The sequence below is a fragment of the Sinocyclocheilus anshuiensis genome, unplaced genomic scaffold, assembly GCF_001515605.1.
Source record: "Sinocyclocheilus anshuiensis isolate Anshui unplaced genomic scaffold, SAMN03320099.WGS_v1.1 scaffold195, whole genome shotgun sequence".
NCBI classification, from domain to species: domain Eukaryota; kingdom Metazoa; phylum Chordata; class Actinopteri; order Cypriniformes; family Cyprinidae; genus Sinocyclocheilus; species Sinocyclocheilus anshuiensis.
The window spans coordinates 165,696-181,266 of record NW_015548236.1 but is presented as its reverse complement, the minus strand read 5'-3'; the positions used below and the strand labels follow the sequence as shown (position 1 = coordinate 181,266).

Genomic DNA, 15,571 nt, shown 5'->3' with positions numbered 1-15,571 from the left:
TACAATGCCGGCTGTTCTGACTCACAGACTGTAAGTACGCTTTTTATATTTAAAGAATTTGCCACTGACGATTCAAATGCGAGTTTTGAGCAGTGTAGAGTAGCACTTGTTGTTTGTCATTTCTCTGATCACAAATGCAGACATGGTTTTATGTTTACGCGGCGCGGCGTGATGCAACGCAACGCGTAAAAAGACAGTATAAGTCATTATAATCCGTAATTACGTCCCCACTGGATGCAGCAAATGCCTCGTTTATAATGGGTTTTAATGTTTCTGTCTCGTCGCTCCAGCCGGACAGTTCATCTCATTATGGTAAGGGGTGTAACATTTCCGTCACACGCTTGAGGTATTCGCCCAATCACAACGCACTGGATAGCTGGCCAATCAGAGCACACCTCGCTTTTCAGACCGATGAGCTTTGTAAAAATCGACGCGTTTCAGAAAGGCAGGGCATAGAGGAGAAACAATATGTACAGTATGTGGAAAATAATGTGTTTTTTGAACCTTAAACCGCATAAACACATTTCATTACACCAAATACACAAAATAATGTTCTTTTTAGCAGCATCATATGACCCCTTTAATAATGATCTTGCATCCAACCCCCTGGAAGCAAGTGTTGTCTTTATTATACCATAAAATAGTCCCAAAAGTCATTTATCAGTGACAAACAATAAAATCAGCTACCCGCTAAATAATATATCACCGTCCACATTGTTACCTGATGTTTTATTTGGGCCTGCCTTTACACTTGTACAGTTGTCAGAGTCCCACATCACGTAATAAACCCACATTTTCCCCGAGGCTGTAAAGTCTACAGCACAAATGAAAGATGACTTCTACTAGCCACTTCCAGACTCAAGCAGGCAGGGTTTTCTGCAGAAACATGATGCACCATCTTGTTTTCTTGCTCCGAGACCTGACTAATGGTGTTTCTCCCAGGGCTCCCACCTCCCACAGAACATATAGTTGACATGACCTAAGCTATTGTGCGGGAATCATTTTTGAGAGATGGCAATTGGCACAGGGATCCAGGAACAGTGACTAACTAAGGGGGAAGGCATTGTGCTATAATCCGTCCCCCATGCTGCAAAATGACAAGCCCTATGGGAATCACAATGGTCAGCCTGTCATCGCAAGACAAAGAGAGTGCTCGAGTTTGCCGTCATGGAGGTGTACCACAAGCACTGAGAAATGATTCCATCCTGAAAGGAAGCCTGAGTTCTTCCATTGCAGTCAACCAAGAAAGCACTTCAGCTTGGCGGATTAATAGGTTTTCAGCCAGTTAATTCACTCGACCAGCATCTCTATGGAAATAAAGAGCTCTCTTTTTTTGTCCTTTCATTTCCTCGGTCTCAGTGCCATGCGCCGGGTATGATCTACAGGCCTGTCATACCATATCTTCAAACTTCATCCCCACTCATTTAAGCCTTACAGAGGCTAATACCTCATTCTGTTATAGCCACTGTCCCATGTCATAGTCATTACATGGTCAAAGACATCTCTCTAATGATATCTGTTCCTTTAGACCATCGCTTTCTTCCCATCAGATGTCCAGAGAATCTTAAGATACATCAAATTCAGTTTAGGGGAAGCTACTTAAAAAATTTAATATACAGTTTTACAGATAACGGACTACTTCTGGAAAATTGTAATCCAGTTCAATTACTAAGTGCTTCATGGCAGAGTATTTGTATAGCTAATTAAAAAGCACAAAGTCTCATGTAGTCAGACCTTTGACTGAACAGCATATGGTCTTGTCCACACTGCCACTTATTCTTGCCAAGGACCACCTACTTAGACAGTTTTGTGCACAATATGCATCGGATGGTCAGAGAACAGACTGTGTGTGCCATCTGAAACTAAGGAACATGACAAAGATACAAGGCTGGACAAATGATCATATATGTGATCATTTTAAAAGTAGAACCATGATTTGTGGAAGTGAACGTGACATATACACTACTGGGTCAGTAAGATTTGCTCACCAAGGCTGCATTTATTCGATCAATACAGTAAAAACAGCAAAATTGTGAAATATTTTTACAATTTAAAATAGTTGTTTTTTTATTGCAATAGATTTTAAAATCTAATTTATTCATGTGATGGCAAAGCTTAATTTTCAGCATTCGTTACTTTAGTCTTGATCAGAAATGATTATGTTGGAAACAGTTGTGCTACTTATAATGTTATGTGGAAACCATGATGCATTTTTTTTCTTTTTTTCAGAATTATACGATGAATAAAAAGTTCAAAAGAATAGCATTTATTTGAAATAGAAATCCTTAAAACATTTCCAGTTTTGGTCACTTTATGGCATCCTTGCTGAATAAAAATCTTACTGACCTCAAACTAGAGTATGTTTGCATAAATCTCCTCATTCTGTCAGATAATGTCAAATTTTGAAAATGTCTATGATTTCTGTTTGAATTCTTTATAGATTACTTTCTTTAAAAACAAGGTTTTATGACAGCCATCATTTTAAATGAATATATCTCATAAAAACATAATAATATCATCAGGAATCCAAGACTTTTCTTTTTCCTTTTGTACATAAAATTGTTTGTGTTTCTGGGTCAAAGTGACTCAAAATGATGGAACATGTCACGATATAGTACACAAGGGAAAATAGGGAAATGAGGTACATGTGTGAACAGCTGGAACAAGTTGAGACGAGAGACAAGAAGAAACCTTGAGATACAAAATAAAAGCAGACAAAAGAAACCAGGGCCGTGCACAGACCTTTTGAGGGGCAAAACTTATCCAATATTTTGAAGAGATATATATATATATATATATATATATATATATACACAGTATATACATAATTCAATTTTTCTCTGCTTTGCACACAAAGTTCAATAAAATTACGTTCGAAGAAAATTATTTTTTTAGCTATGTACGGATCCAACAAGATTTAGTCACAAGCTCTTTTTAATACCTTTCATTAGCTAAATATTTGTAAAGCAGACAGACAGATGTAAAGGGTGACCAATATCATTGATTTATTGAAGGAAAAAAAACACCATCACCAAAAAAAGGGCACTTCGGAGTGTAAGGGCAAAAAGGGCATGTGCTCTGCACAGGTTGAGCCCTACCTGTGCACGTGCCTGAAAGAAACACTGACACCCCCTAGCTATCCCCTGTGGTCCCTAATGAAATTACTAAATAACATGACATGTTATTTCATTGAAGAATGCTAATTGTCAACTGGCAGTAACTTTTCACATATTTTTGTTTTTAAAATACTACAGCGGTGCAGTGTGGTAACCCTGGGACTCCCAGTAATGGACGGGTATATCGACTGGACGGCACCACCTTCTCACATTCGGTCATCTATTCCTGTTTGGATGGCTACCTGCTAAGTGGCTCCACCACACGACAATGCCAAGCTAACGGCACCTGGTCTGGCACTGCACCCAACTGCACCTGTAAGTGTGAAACAAGTGAGATACGGCAGGGGATTTGTTGAACTTAAAATAGAAATGAAGGCTTGTTTGTTTTCGAATAAACCAAAATGGCCTCAGTAGTGCTTCATTACAGGTTGTAATGAGGTGCTATGAAGGATGTGCTTGAGGGATTCATTTGTGTAAAGCTGTACTAAAAATGTATTGTCATAGTAGTAACAGACCTTGACTGATAGAGAGAAGTCCTCTTGCTGAGAGTGCAGGGGACCAACTTTATGAAAGTTTAATTCAGACATAGAAAGTTTTCAGTGCATTTTCTGGAAGAATTGGGTCAGAATTAGTGGGATTGCAGGATCCGGTTTCTCAGAGGTAGCTCCAAGATGTTCTTTTGTCAAAGGGAGGAAGATGTAAAGGTCAGGATAGTTCCACTTTTGCTCTGTTAGATACATAAATCAATTATTTCATAGCCCTGCCATGGACACAATGGTATCTGTATATTTTGCAACTTATAATCGTACAAACTTCCAAATTTTGCTTTTTTGTTAGCTTAAAATGCACTGACAACCACCATAATGAAACAGATGGTACAATAGAAAACCACATAATGAATCAGTGTTCTTCATAAATGGCCTGTCCATAACGATTTATGGTTTTTAACTGTATATGGTGAGAAACTTACCAATTGGCATGTGTTACTGTAGCATTTTACCATTTTTATGTAAAAATTACTAACTTATTTTACAGTCTGGTCCATGAATCTATAATGATTCATAGGTACATAATATTCCAAAGACAAATGTGTGTCTTAGTAATCTTTTATTTAAAAGCATCAATGTCTCTTAGGTCAAATGGACTATTTGATGATGTTAACCAGTAGCCAAATAGCTATTTGTTACAGCATTGTTTTTTTCCTCACGGTTAGCATACGGATCAAGCTTCTATTTCAGTTCAATTTTGTGAGCGATGGAACACTCACATATCTAGTTGATTAAAAACTCTCGCAGTAGTAGTTGTTTGAGTAATAATGAAGAGTCACACAACACAATAAAACAGCTTAGCCTACATAATGTGTCTAGGTAAGTTGGCATTATCATCCATAATCACATCCCTTAATGCTCTCAAACGTTCACCCTTAAACGTCCCTGCATACTGTTGACTGGAATTATATGGGCGGTCACCAAACCAGCTCTGATTGATGCAGCGCTACATATGTTTATTGAGTGGGGCAAAAGCGGTGATACATGGCTGTGTCCAAGGGAGGAGTCACATTAGCATTTAGCGTTAGCCATTTCTCACTATCAGCTGACATGTTTATGTGCGAGGCCACTGATGGATTTTACAAAACATCATTTTCCGTCCTTTTCCAAAAGACACAAAACGTATGGCAACTCAAGGGAGACAAATAAGTAATGGTTCGCCATAAATCAATAGAGGAAATTAAGATGTTGCATCTGGGAAATAATTAAATAAATGCACTGATCGAGCGAGGTTTTGTCAGCCACAGCAGAGTGCAAAACTACAAATTTGTTTCATCTGAATTCCAGTGGCGCCATATTCTTTCTCACATCATTCCAAACCGACCTCCTCTTATTTATCCATTGGAAGGAATGATAATTGTAAAAGATCTGTGGGATTGATTCGAAGTTGCACCTCGGGGACGCCGGTGGGACAGGAGACGTGCTTACGTGCTACTATTGATTTCTTTACATAATAACAAGATCTATCATTTCAAATAAAGAGCCTGGGGTCCTAAAGATTGCTGTAGCTTAAATGAGTTGTTAAAGATGATTTGTGAACGTGGCTCCCGAAGGTTTGTTTCGATAGCTTCAATCACATTGCCACAAAAAGCTATGATTGCCATCTGATGAGTTGTATTAGATATTGAATAAAGATCTACACTGCTGTTGTTTGGCAGATTGTAAGTTGCCCAGACTTTTAGCTCAAATAGAGACTATTAGCGCATTGTACTCAACACAGTAGTTAATTTTGGTCTATAAACATCATAGCTGTGATCTTTACTTTTCAGTGATCAACTGCGGAGACCCAGGAGTGCCGGCCAATGGGCTGAGATATGGTGAGGACTTTACCATTGGACAAAACATCACTTTCGTGTGCCAGCCTGGCTACACAATGGAAACCGAGAGTTTCTCCACCATCACTTGTACCGGAAATGGTACCTGGAATGCCCCTGTGCCTTTCTGTAAAGGTAAAACTTGATTTAAACAACCTTTAGCATTAAAAGTAACAGGTATAATAAATTGTGGTAACATTTGACAGTAAGGTTCAATTTGTTTACATTAGTTAGTGTTAAGTTTCATGAAATAACACTGAACAATAATTTTACTGACATGATTCTCAACCTTTTTGACTTGAAAGCCTATAGTTGTTAAACACAATATCCTAAAGTATTTCCTCTGGTATTTGTGCTGTAATTATGACAGTTTAACATATTACGTTTATAACAGAAACTGGGAGTGTTGATATATTAAAAATAATTAACCATCATTCATTTTGTGATCCCAGATAATACAAGGTTCTGTATGTTTTTCAATAAAAAGTGTTACTGAGGAGAAAAAATGAATGTGATTTCGGTTCATAACGTGATTTTTTTGTGTCTGTGGGTGTGTTCAGCATTTAAATTTAGTTTCATTAGTTTTTTCCAGAGGCCCACCAGTGGACCCCACCCCCCTGGTTGAGAACCACTTGTTATTTATTTAGCATTTTAAACTGAATAAATAAACATTTGTTAATGGACTATGACCAAATATGGATTAACAACGAACAATGATATATATTAGCAAATTAACATTTACAGTATTTAGTAATTTAGGATAATGATATTTAATGTGTCAATTAATATGACAGATTGAACCTTATTATAAGTGTTACTTAATTTCCCATTACTCCCACAGGCTTCATCGTCCCAAGATTAACACATTACTCTAACATTTTCTCTGCCTAGTAAAGTCAAAGAGCTTTATTGTTCACAAGGCAAGGCCTAAGATTATTCGCTCACTGATATATCTGCACATCTGGCCCCAACTGCCCCGAGCGTTAGATGCACAGATGCTTCACACAGAGTGAGTTGAGGTCTTCCAGCTTTGTGTCTTCGCTCATTGTGATGGATGTCTTGTTTGAAATGTAGAGCTAAAAAAGGGAGGAATGTTTATCCACCCTTGTAGGTCATCTTTTCTTGTGCGATTGCGCTACAATGAACGGTAAACATTTATATTTTATCAACCAATCATGCTGTTTGACAAATGACAGTTGTACGATGGGAACATAAACACATTTGTAGACTGAGCGTTCACCCCTTAAGGGCTGTGTTGTCCCCATTATTATAATCAGCTTTGACCTATGAGCCCTTGCATTTCTCGTAATTAATTTCACAAATGACTCCTGTCATCTTCCCACTGCCAGGAGATGAACTGGTATAGAATATATAAAGTGATATGAAATTGAATTCCAGGTTTGGCCGATGCATTTGTGATCCTCACCAGTGCCCTGGCATCGAATGCCATTTTGCTAAGCTCATTTAGATAGATACAGATGTCTCATTTATTCCTGAAGGCAGCGGCCTCCTCCTGTCTCTTAAAGGACATGTTGTGCATACATATCTGAAGAGCCTTGAACTTCATATCCTCGGTCTGAACTGATATTCTGTCTCGCAGAGCCATTAATATGCATGCTAAAGTGAGTCGACTCAAAAAAAGAACCACTCCCACCTCTGTCAACCGTTTCAGGTGTGAGGAGCATCCTGACATTGAGTGTGTGTGTGTCCCTTCTGTCTCTTTCCTGCAGTTCTAGATGGTTTACATGAAATATTCATTAGCTTAGGAGCTCCAATCTGGTCCAGGCCTCTTTAAAGGATGCCAACACTGATTCTGATTAATAATACAACAATGGGCTTTGTTAGAAGTTTATTGGTTCAATCAACATGAGTGAAGCGAAGGCAACACCATCAGCTCATAAAGAAGCAGTCGAAGCATAGTTTTTGCAGGCAGTAATAACCGTCTGGCTAGAACTTTACCATGGTATATAAAGATTGTGTGTGTGTGTGTGTGTGTGTGTGTGTGTGTGTATGTGTGTGTGTGTGTGTGTGTGTGTGTGTGTATGTGAGCATCATATTGGGGTGTTACACCATAAGTGGGGGCATGTGTCATGATGAGTGCCCGTTTGAGCAAGGCATTGGCTTCCTGTCTGGTAGAGTGTGATTGATTTTAAGGGCTCATGTGGTACCTGAGGACTGATAACCGGGGAAGAGGACTTACCTCACAGAGTTGTGCGGGCAGTTATTGGAAAAGATGGGGCCTCTAAGACAGATATAGCATTCAGTGACTTCAGTGGTGTTAGCAGAAGCAATTAATCTCCCTACCTAACTGAAATTGCTAGTCCTGTTACAGTTACTGCTACACTTAACAGTACACTTTTTTACACGTTGTCTTATATATTAATAATATTTTAACAGCTTATTTATTTACTAAGATTATTCATAATAAATGTATATGTTTTACAAATGGCAATGTTCTTGTGTCTAACATCTAAGATGTAACATCATTTAGACTGTTTCATAAAGAAAATTGGAAACGTGTAACCATGTTATCCGAGCTGTTATATTCAAACAAAATGTTTCTTTAATTTATTGGAAATTAAGTTAACTACAAACCACATTTGATTCCAAACTAACTACCTCCTATGTAGAGTTACGTTTATTTAATGTTTATTGCTGTAAATAAATCACATCAAATAGGGGTTTAAACTGTATTTATTTCTCAAATTTTGTTAACAAATTTGCAAAAACTGCAAAATTAATAGAAAATTAAGCAGCTCATTTTATATTTACTTTCCCCTGCTGAGGCTAACAATCAGCATTTTCTGAAGGTTAAACACCTCCTTTCACTGATCATTTGTTTAAAAAGAAAAACCCCTAGAATGTGTCATTTGTATTATTTTAAAGGTGACATATCATGAAAATCTGACTTTTCCAGGTTTTAAGTGCTATAGTCAGGTCCCCGGTGCATCTACCAACCAAGGAAAGGTGAAAAAGATTAACCCAGTAACTTTGTTTTGGTAAGCCTTTTTCTGCAAGAGTCTGAAAAAACGAGCACGTCTGATTTCGCTCCCCTGGTGTCGTTGCAAAGGGATCTCATTATAATATTACCGTCCCTTAATCTGTAAATTCATATGGTTTAAAACACATGATTTCAGCTCAATAAACATGATAATCAGAACCAAAACAGATGTTTTTTAGCAGGTACGAGCTGTAATGGTGCAGCTCTATTCTGAAAAAGGGAGCTGGGAGCAGCAGCTCATTTGCATTTAAAGAGACAGGCACGAAAAACAGCGTGTTTCTGCTTCCACTCAAAATAGGCATTTTCAAAATGATGTAATTAATGATCTGTGGGGTATTTTCAGTATTTTGAGCTGAAACTTCACAGACACATACTGGGGACACCAGAGACTTGTGGCGCTTTTCCACTGCGTGGTACGGCTCGGCTCGGTTTGCATTTCCACTGCTGTTAAGTACCGCTTTAAGTGGGCGGGATTATACACATGTCACGGCCAAGAGCTGAGCGGCCTCCTGAAAAACGTTTTCATTCTGCGTCGCCCCATCAAGCTCTTGCTGGATCCTTTCCTCGGCTAGAGAGGAATGTCTGTACTTCCTCAACAGACCACAAAACAGCCATTTTTTAATTGTTTAAAAAAGGTGCACTCATTCAAAGCAGTTGCGTTCATTCAAAAAAAAAAACGTCCGATCCTATGCTGGCTGTGCTGATTTAAATCTAGCGTGTCTGGTGTCTCATGTCGCAAGTTCAATGACGCAGGTAGTGACGATTCTCTCCGGCCAATCCGTGATCAGCAGGGTTTACACATCACATTTTGGTAATGGTACGGCTCGCTTGGAACCTCAGCCGAGGTGGTACTGAAAAAAGTACCAGGTACCAGGTACTGTACCCAGTGGAAAACCCCCCAAAAGTGAGCCGTACCGAACCGCACCGTGCCGTACCATGCAGTGGAAAAGCGCCATTATATTACATATTGTAAAAAGGGGCTTAATATGTCTCCTTTAAGGGTGTTCAGACATTTTTACTAGAAATCAAGACAAATGTACTTTTATATTGGTTACATTCTAATTGTATCAGACATGTCATTCCTAAATATGAGCTTAACTCTCCTCTGTTTAACTTCTTCCTTTAGCCGTTACCTGCACAGCTCCTCCACCCATCTCAAACGGCCTCCTGGAGGGACGTGACTTTGAGTGGGGCACCAGCGTGAGTTACAGCTGCTCCCCAGGATATGAGCTCTCTTTTCCTGCCATTCTCACCTGTGTGGGCAATGGTACATGGAGTGGTGAGGTGCCCCAGTGCTTGCGTGAGTACTGTACTACTCTATTAATATTAATCAAACTGACTACTTCATTCCTGTGGGTGTTTGTAACCGACATTTCCCAAAAAAGCAGCAGAAAGTTCACACCTTGTCTTATGTCTGCAACTTATCTGCTTGCTGTTGGCGAGGAAGTCATGATCAGACATTGATTGATTGGATCATCACTGAATGTAAACATATAGGTCTTGATATCAATTAGATCTGCTGGATTAGGTAGTAATATTTGTTTAGGACACCAGACAAGGTGGGATATCAGTCTGTTTCAGCACAATGCTGTATGATGTCTAAGATGAAGAACCTCCAGACGTGGTATGAGAATTTAAAGTTTAAAAAGCCTAGTTATCACAAAGGTACCCTTGTTTTAGCCCTCACATGAAACAAAAGCAGGCAATGTAAAAAAAAAAAAAAGTTTGCTCGAAAAAGAAAGCATACTTCTGACTTTGTCAAGGTACTGATTTTTTTCCTTCTCGTTCTTTTCCGCTTTTATTTTATATCTTGACAGCATATCTATAATTCATCAAGAAAAGTCAAGTTTGTAGTGCTAGATCTCAGGCACAGTAGTCTGACCAGCATATTTATGATGGATCAGTCAGCTGGTGACGTCAACCATGTGATTGATTTTCCCTCCAGAGACCTATTGTTTGCCTGACAGTGGCAGGGCAATGGATAACGTTTACCACAGTGTGGCTTGGGACTTCCCCCAGTATTATATGGCTATGTTCTGAATAGCATTATAGCATACAGTACTATTCCTGCAATATATAATGTGTAAAAGTTTGGGGTCAAAGTTTGGGGTTTCTTTTTTTTTAAGTGAATACTTTTATTCAGCAAGGATGCATGAAATTGATCAAAAGTGACATTAAAGACATACCATGTTACGTAAGATTAGTTTTCAACAGTGATATTAAGAAAGGTTTCTTAAGCACCAAATCAGCATATTAGAATGATTTCTGAAGGATCATGTGACACTGAAGGCACTGTGAAACTTATTCCTGATCACAGGAATAAATTGCATTTTAAAATATATTAAAACAGAAAAAGGATATTTTAAACGGTGATAATATTTCACAATATTACGGTTTTTACTGTATTATTAATCATGCGGCCTTGGTGAGAATAAGAGCTTCAAAAAATACTGGATAACCAGCTACATTTGCCAAAATGTGCAGTATACATACGTCAGAGCACACAGCGTGATTCTACATCCCACAATGCAATCTGCGTGTTTTGACCTTCCTTTTCAAGTGTGATGAATGAACCATAGACAGTGTATATTTCAGATTTTTCAATAAATAAGCTTGTTGAATATTCCTCACATTGCTGTATGCACAATTCAATATTTGCATCACTTTTTTCTCTCTTTCTGAGAAGTGTTAAATATTAAGGGTAACATCATAAAGCTTTCATCCTGTTTTATAACGACAAAGCTTTCAGCATCATTCATGACTAACCATTTGAGAATGATTTAGCTGAAAGTATTTCTTTGTGATCTCTGTGATTATAGCTAAGTTCTGTGGAGATTCTGGAATCCCTGCTTTTGGCTCGAGGGAAGGCCGCAGTTTCATCTACCAGTCCGAGGTGTCATTTAGCTGCATAGCTCCCTACATCCCAGTAGGCAGTACTACACGCATTTGCCAGGCTGATGGCACCTGGAGTGGATACCAGCCTCGCTGTATAGGTAAATCAATTATGCTGACATAGTTTGCACGTTTAAACCATATGTTAAATTCCCAGTGAAACGGACTGCCATAATAATTGTTATATGTATATCAAAACCTCATAATGCTAAAACCAAATAATCAGCCAACTGAAGCTGAACTCTGCTAAGCGAGAAGCAATTACGGTCACTTAAGTCATTCGTCTCTTTATGGTTTCATGGTTCAGTTCAGCAGAAGCTAGGTGGTTAGAATTTCAAGTTTTGCCTCAAATAATGCTTTCCAGTAGTCTTATGATTACCGCCCACAACAACAAGCCCTTTTGGTATTATTTGTCGCCCAGTGCACAAACAAGCTCAAAAGTATTTAGCAACAACAACTCCAAAGAAATCGATGCCCTCCCACTGCCCTAGCAGCCCAGGCCAGTGCTGCTCCAATCGGGCCTGATGTTGTATTGACACAATTATGGTGGGAAAGAGCAAAGCCACTCCTTTTAGTGACCACAGAACAAGGGAAGTGGGAACAGTTAGCAGACGAGTAGACGAGTATGAAGTGTGGAATGGAGGCCAGGGAATACGAAATTGCATGAGAAACTTGACGAACTCACTTCTTGATGGCTGGCAGTGGCAGCTGTTGTGAAGTTATTGTCCTCTGCTTCTCGGCTCATTTCCCATGACCTCCTCAAACACAGGTGCACCTGAATGAAATTCTATAATTCACCAATCAAATTATTCATCGGCTACACTTTACAATTCAGGTTCAATTCATCATCACTAGTTAATGCATTATGTATCGTGAACTCACAGTGAACAATACTTTTACAGCATTTATTAATCTTGGTTCATGTTAATTTCTACATTGTACAAATACATTTTAGCGTTTCAAGTTGTATAAATTAACATTAATATATTCTGAAAAGGCATGAATTAACAATGAACAACAGTATATTGAAATTAGCATGAACCTAGATTAATAAATCCTGTAAAAAAAAAAAGTTATTCATTAGTTAATGCATTAGGTATAATGAACTAACAATGTTAACTAATCGAACCTTGAACAAATTCAGAATTTTTAACTCACTGCTCTTTTTAGTACAGTTTTATTTAAATGCTGTTATTTATCACTTTTTTCAACCTAAGTATTTTTTTATTGCTGCATGAAGTATATTGTATAAGGTACACAGTGTTTATATAGATCTTTGTACTGTTTGCATAATATAAATTCTCTGACTTGCAGGATTATATTACTGTCTGATATTCTGAAGATATGATCTCTTTTAATTGTCAATGCTATTTTGTTAACTATTTTCTGTTTCTGACTTTTAGTGTATTATTTTTGAATTATATATAACTTTTTTTTGGTAGCTTGACTATAGTTAAACTATGTGAAATCATGAGTTTGTAACTTAAGCTTCAAGTTTTGAGTCTTTGTTCCTTCCGGGGTTTATTTCGCATTCTACCACAACAGATTTTTCCCTTGTTACTTTCACCCCAGGTTCCCTTACTGGAGGGTGTTAAGGCACTGATCTCTGTAAAGCTGTTTTAAGGTGCTTTTGAATAACGAGAGACACCATAGAGACTGATGTGAACTGAATCAGTTATTATTCACAAAGAATTCTTTCTCTCTTTTAAAATATAGAGTTCTGTGAATTAGTTCTAACGGTATTTCTATTTATTTATGCATATATACATACCTTATTTCTTTCACTTTTCCTTCTCTGTGTATATGAACTGGACTTATGGCTCTATTATCTTCATCCATTTCTCCATGTCTCATTAACAAAGACTCTTCTCACTGTCCCCCTAAGTACAGTGTTTATCTGATTAAACCCCTCAGTTTATATATCCATGAGGGAGTCCTTCTCCTAACGTCAATAAATACATTGATAATTGTTTTTAACTGAGCAAGTAATTGAATAAATGGTCCCAACACTGTGAGGCCATTATTGAGGAGCCGTGAACAGCCAGCAGGAGATTTGGATAAGCACTGATTGGCGTTTTTAAGCATTTAGTGTATTGTGCCAACAGAAGATGTCAGCCATGGCCCCAAAGCAGGTGTACAGTAATCATTTAGCTCTTTCAATGGAGTATTATTATGGCCTCATATTACACCCTCAAAGACACCATGAAAAAGAATTATAGGGTGTTGGGGGGTGGAAATTAAGTGCTCTAAAAGGCAGCTACATATTTATACATAACAATTCTTATAGAATGAATCCTGTTGGCTGTTCTCACTGACTAAGGTAAATCCTATGTAGTCTAGTTCAGTGGCACAGATGCAAATAATCAAATTCAACTAACCTTAAAGTTGTGCATAGTTAGGTGTAGCAAAATCATAGATTTTTCAAAGTTATCTTTTGTTGTTGACCTAAATAAAATGTGCGTTCAGTTGCAGCTTCATCTGTCAGTTGGTAGAAGCTGACAAATTAGATACATGGCGACATGAACAGGTTGTGTGACCTGACCTCATCCTCGAAAACTTTGAACTAAACTATGCAGGGTACAAGAAATATGACCCAAGCATCAATAAACACAGATCACTTGTGCGAGGACAGGTTTATGCTGTCCTTAGTGTGCTTTGTGCAATGCATTATTAGCGACCAAGAACATGAAACAATCAGAGACATTTAGAAACCAAAATCATTCATTTTACTATGCAACCAATGTCATATTGTTGGGCATACGCAACTTTTATTATATTATATTATATTATATTATATTGTTTTTCATCTGTGTATACATACTTGTGTTTATAAAAGTGTATCTTCTGGTGGTGACAACCCGATTTTTAATACTTGTAAAAAAAATTTAAAAAAATTTAAAAAAAGGATTTGAGTCAGTGAATCAGATGTTCTAGTATCTACTTGATACTATTTGGCCTCCTAGTGGGCTCTTCCTTCAAAATCAAAGCAACACGAACACTGTCTGCAACTCTTTTCTCAATATGGCAATGCAGTCATATATTTTCTGTGTGCTGACTCGGTATTAGAAGCTCCACGCTTAAAAAGCGGTATGAAAAGTGGTTGGTTATGTAAGCCTTGCAGGTTGTCCTGTCATTTGCACGCCTGCATTGAATCAAGGGTCTCTGCGTCAGCTCAAAAATGTGCTCTACATCCCAATTACAGAGTAGCACAGCTGTGTGGTAGCAGATGCACTGCTGCAGCAACACTGCCCCCTGCTGCGTCTCCATCGGCCCGCCATAAAAAAACAACTGTTACACTGCTGCAGCACTTACATAAACACACAGGCACCATAATCATCACTATAAGCCGAGTCTTAGCACTGCTTTGAGAGATGTGTTTGGGATCATGAAGGGAGATGTAGCACATATTTATGAGAGTTGAAATGCTGTTATGGTGGGGAAAAAGAATCTGCCTCAGTTGTGACAGATAAGAAGATACTGAAAAGAAGAATGTGACTGGATATTCATTTGTTTTGTCTTTCTTCTTCCTTTCTTTTCTCAGAGCCAACTCGTACCACCTGTGAGAACCTTGGGATGCCCCGTTATGGCTCTCTTAACAGGACCTTTGGCTTTAAGGTAGCAGGATGACTACATATATAATTAAAAACATTAATTCATGTCAGCTTGAGTGCTGCTCTCATTAAAGCCTAAGAGGGGCAAACTAAAATTCGAAGAAATAAGCACTAATATGAACCAACTACTCTGAAATGTATTATTAAATATGAAAAGTAATATTAATTTTTCAAAAAAAAACTTATAAATTATACATATATTTTTCTTTTATACTCATATATATTATATACTCATGCACATATAGTATAGTATAGTATTGGACCTTTTTTGCACTTTTATTGTTCTGAAAGCAGTGGTTGGCAACCCACCATTGTCCAACAAATTTTCCAGATGTTTGGGATATACTGAAAAAGGATTAATGTAAAATATTTTTGCCAAAAAAAGCTAGAAAAATATTTCATTTTAATATACATAGTTTTATAGTTTATAAAAACTACAAAAGTGCTCAAAGAGTTAAGATTTTAATTTATGACTTTTCCAGGTCTAAAAATCACACTTTTATAATGCTTCAAAGAAAAATAACAATTATTGAGGAGATGAATTCAAATAAGAAATTGTTTTGACTTATTTTAATGCTTGTTTTGTCTT

General features: G+C 37.7%; 1 protein-coding gene across 1 annotated transcript in view; it reads left to right on the top strand.

The window, feature by feature from the left end:
* Positions 1–15,571, top strand: part of csmd3b (CUB and Sushi multiple domains 3b) — a 445,596-nt gene that overhangs the window by 417,040 nt on the left and 12,985 nt on the right. The window contains exons 58-62 of the mRNA XM_016441913.1: positions 3,255–3,431; positions 5,434–5,613; positions 9,606–9,779; positions 11,299–11,472; positions 14,913–14,986. Coding sequence (XP_016297399.1) covers positions 3,255–3,431; positions 5,434–5,613; positions 9,606–9,779; positions 11,299–11,472; positions 14,913–14,986 — 779 coding nt within the window. The remainder of the gene's footprint in view (positions 1–3,254; positions 3,432–5,433; positions 5,614–9,605; positions 9,780–11,298; positions 11,473–14,912; positions 14,987–15,571) is intronic.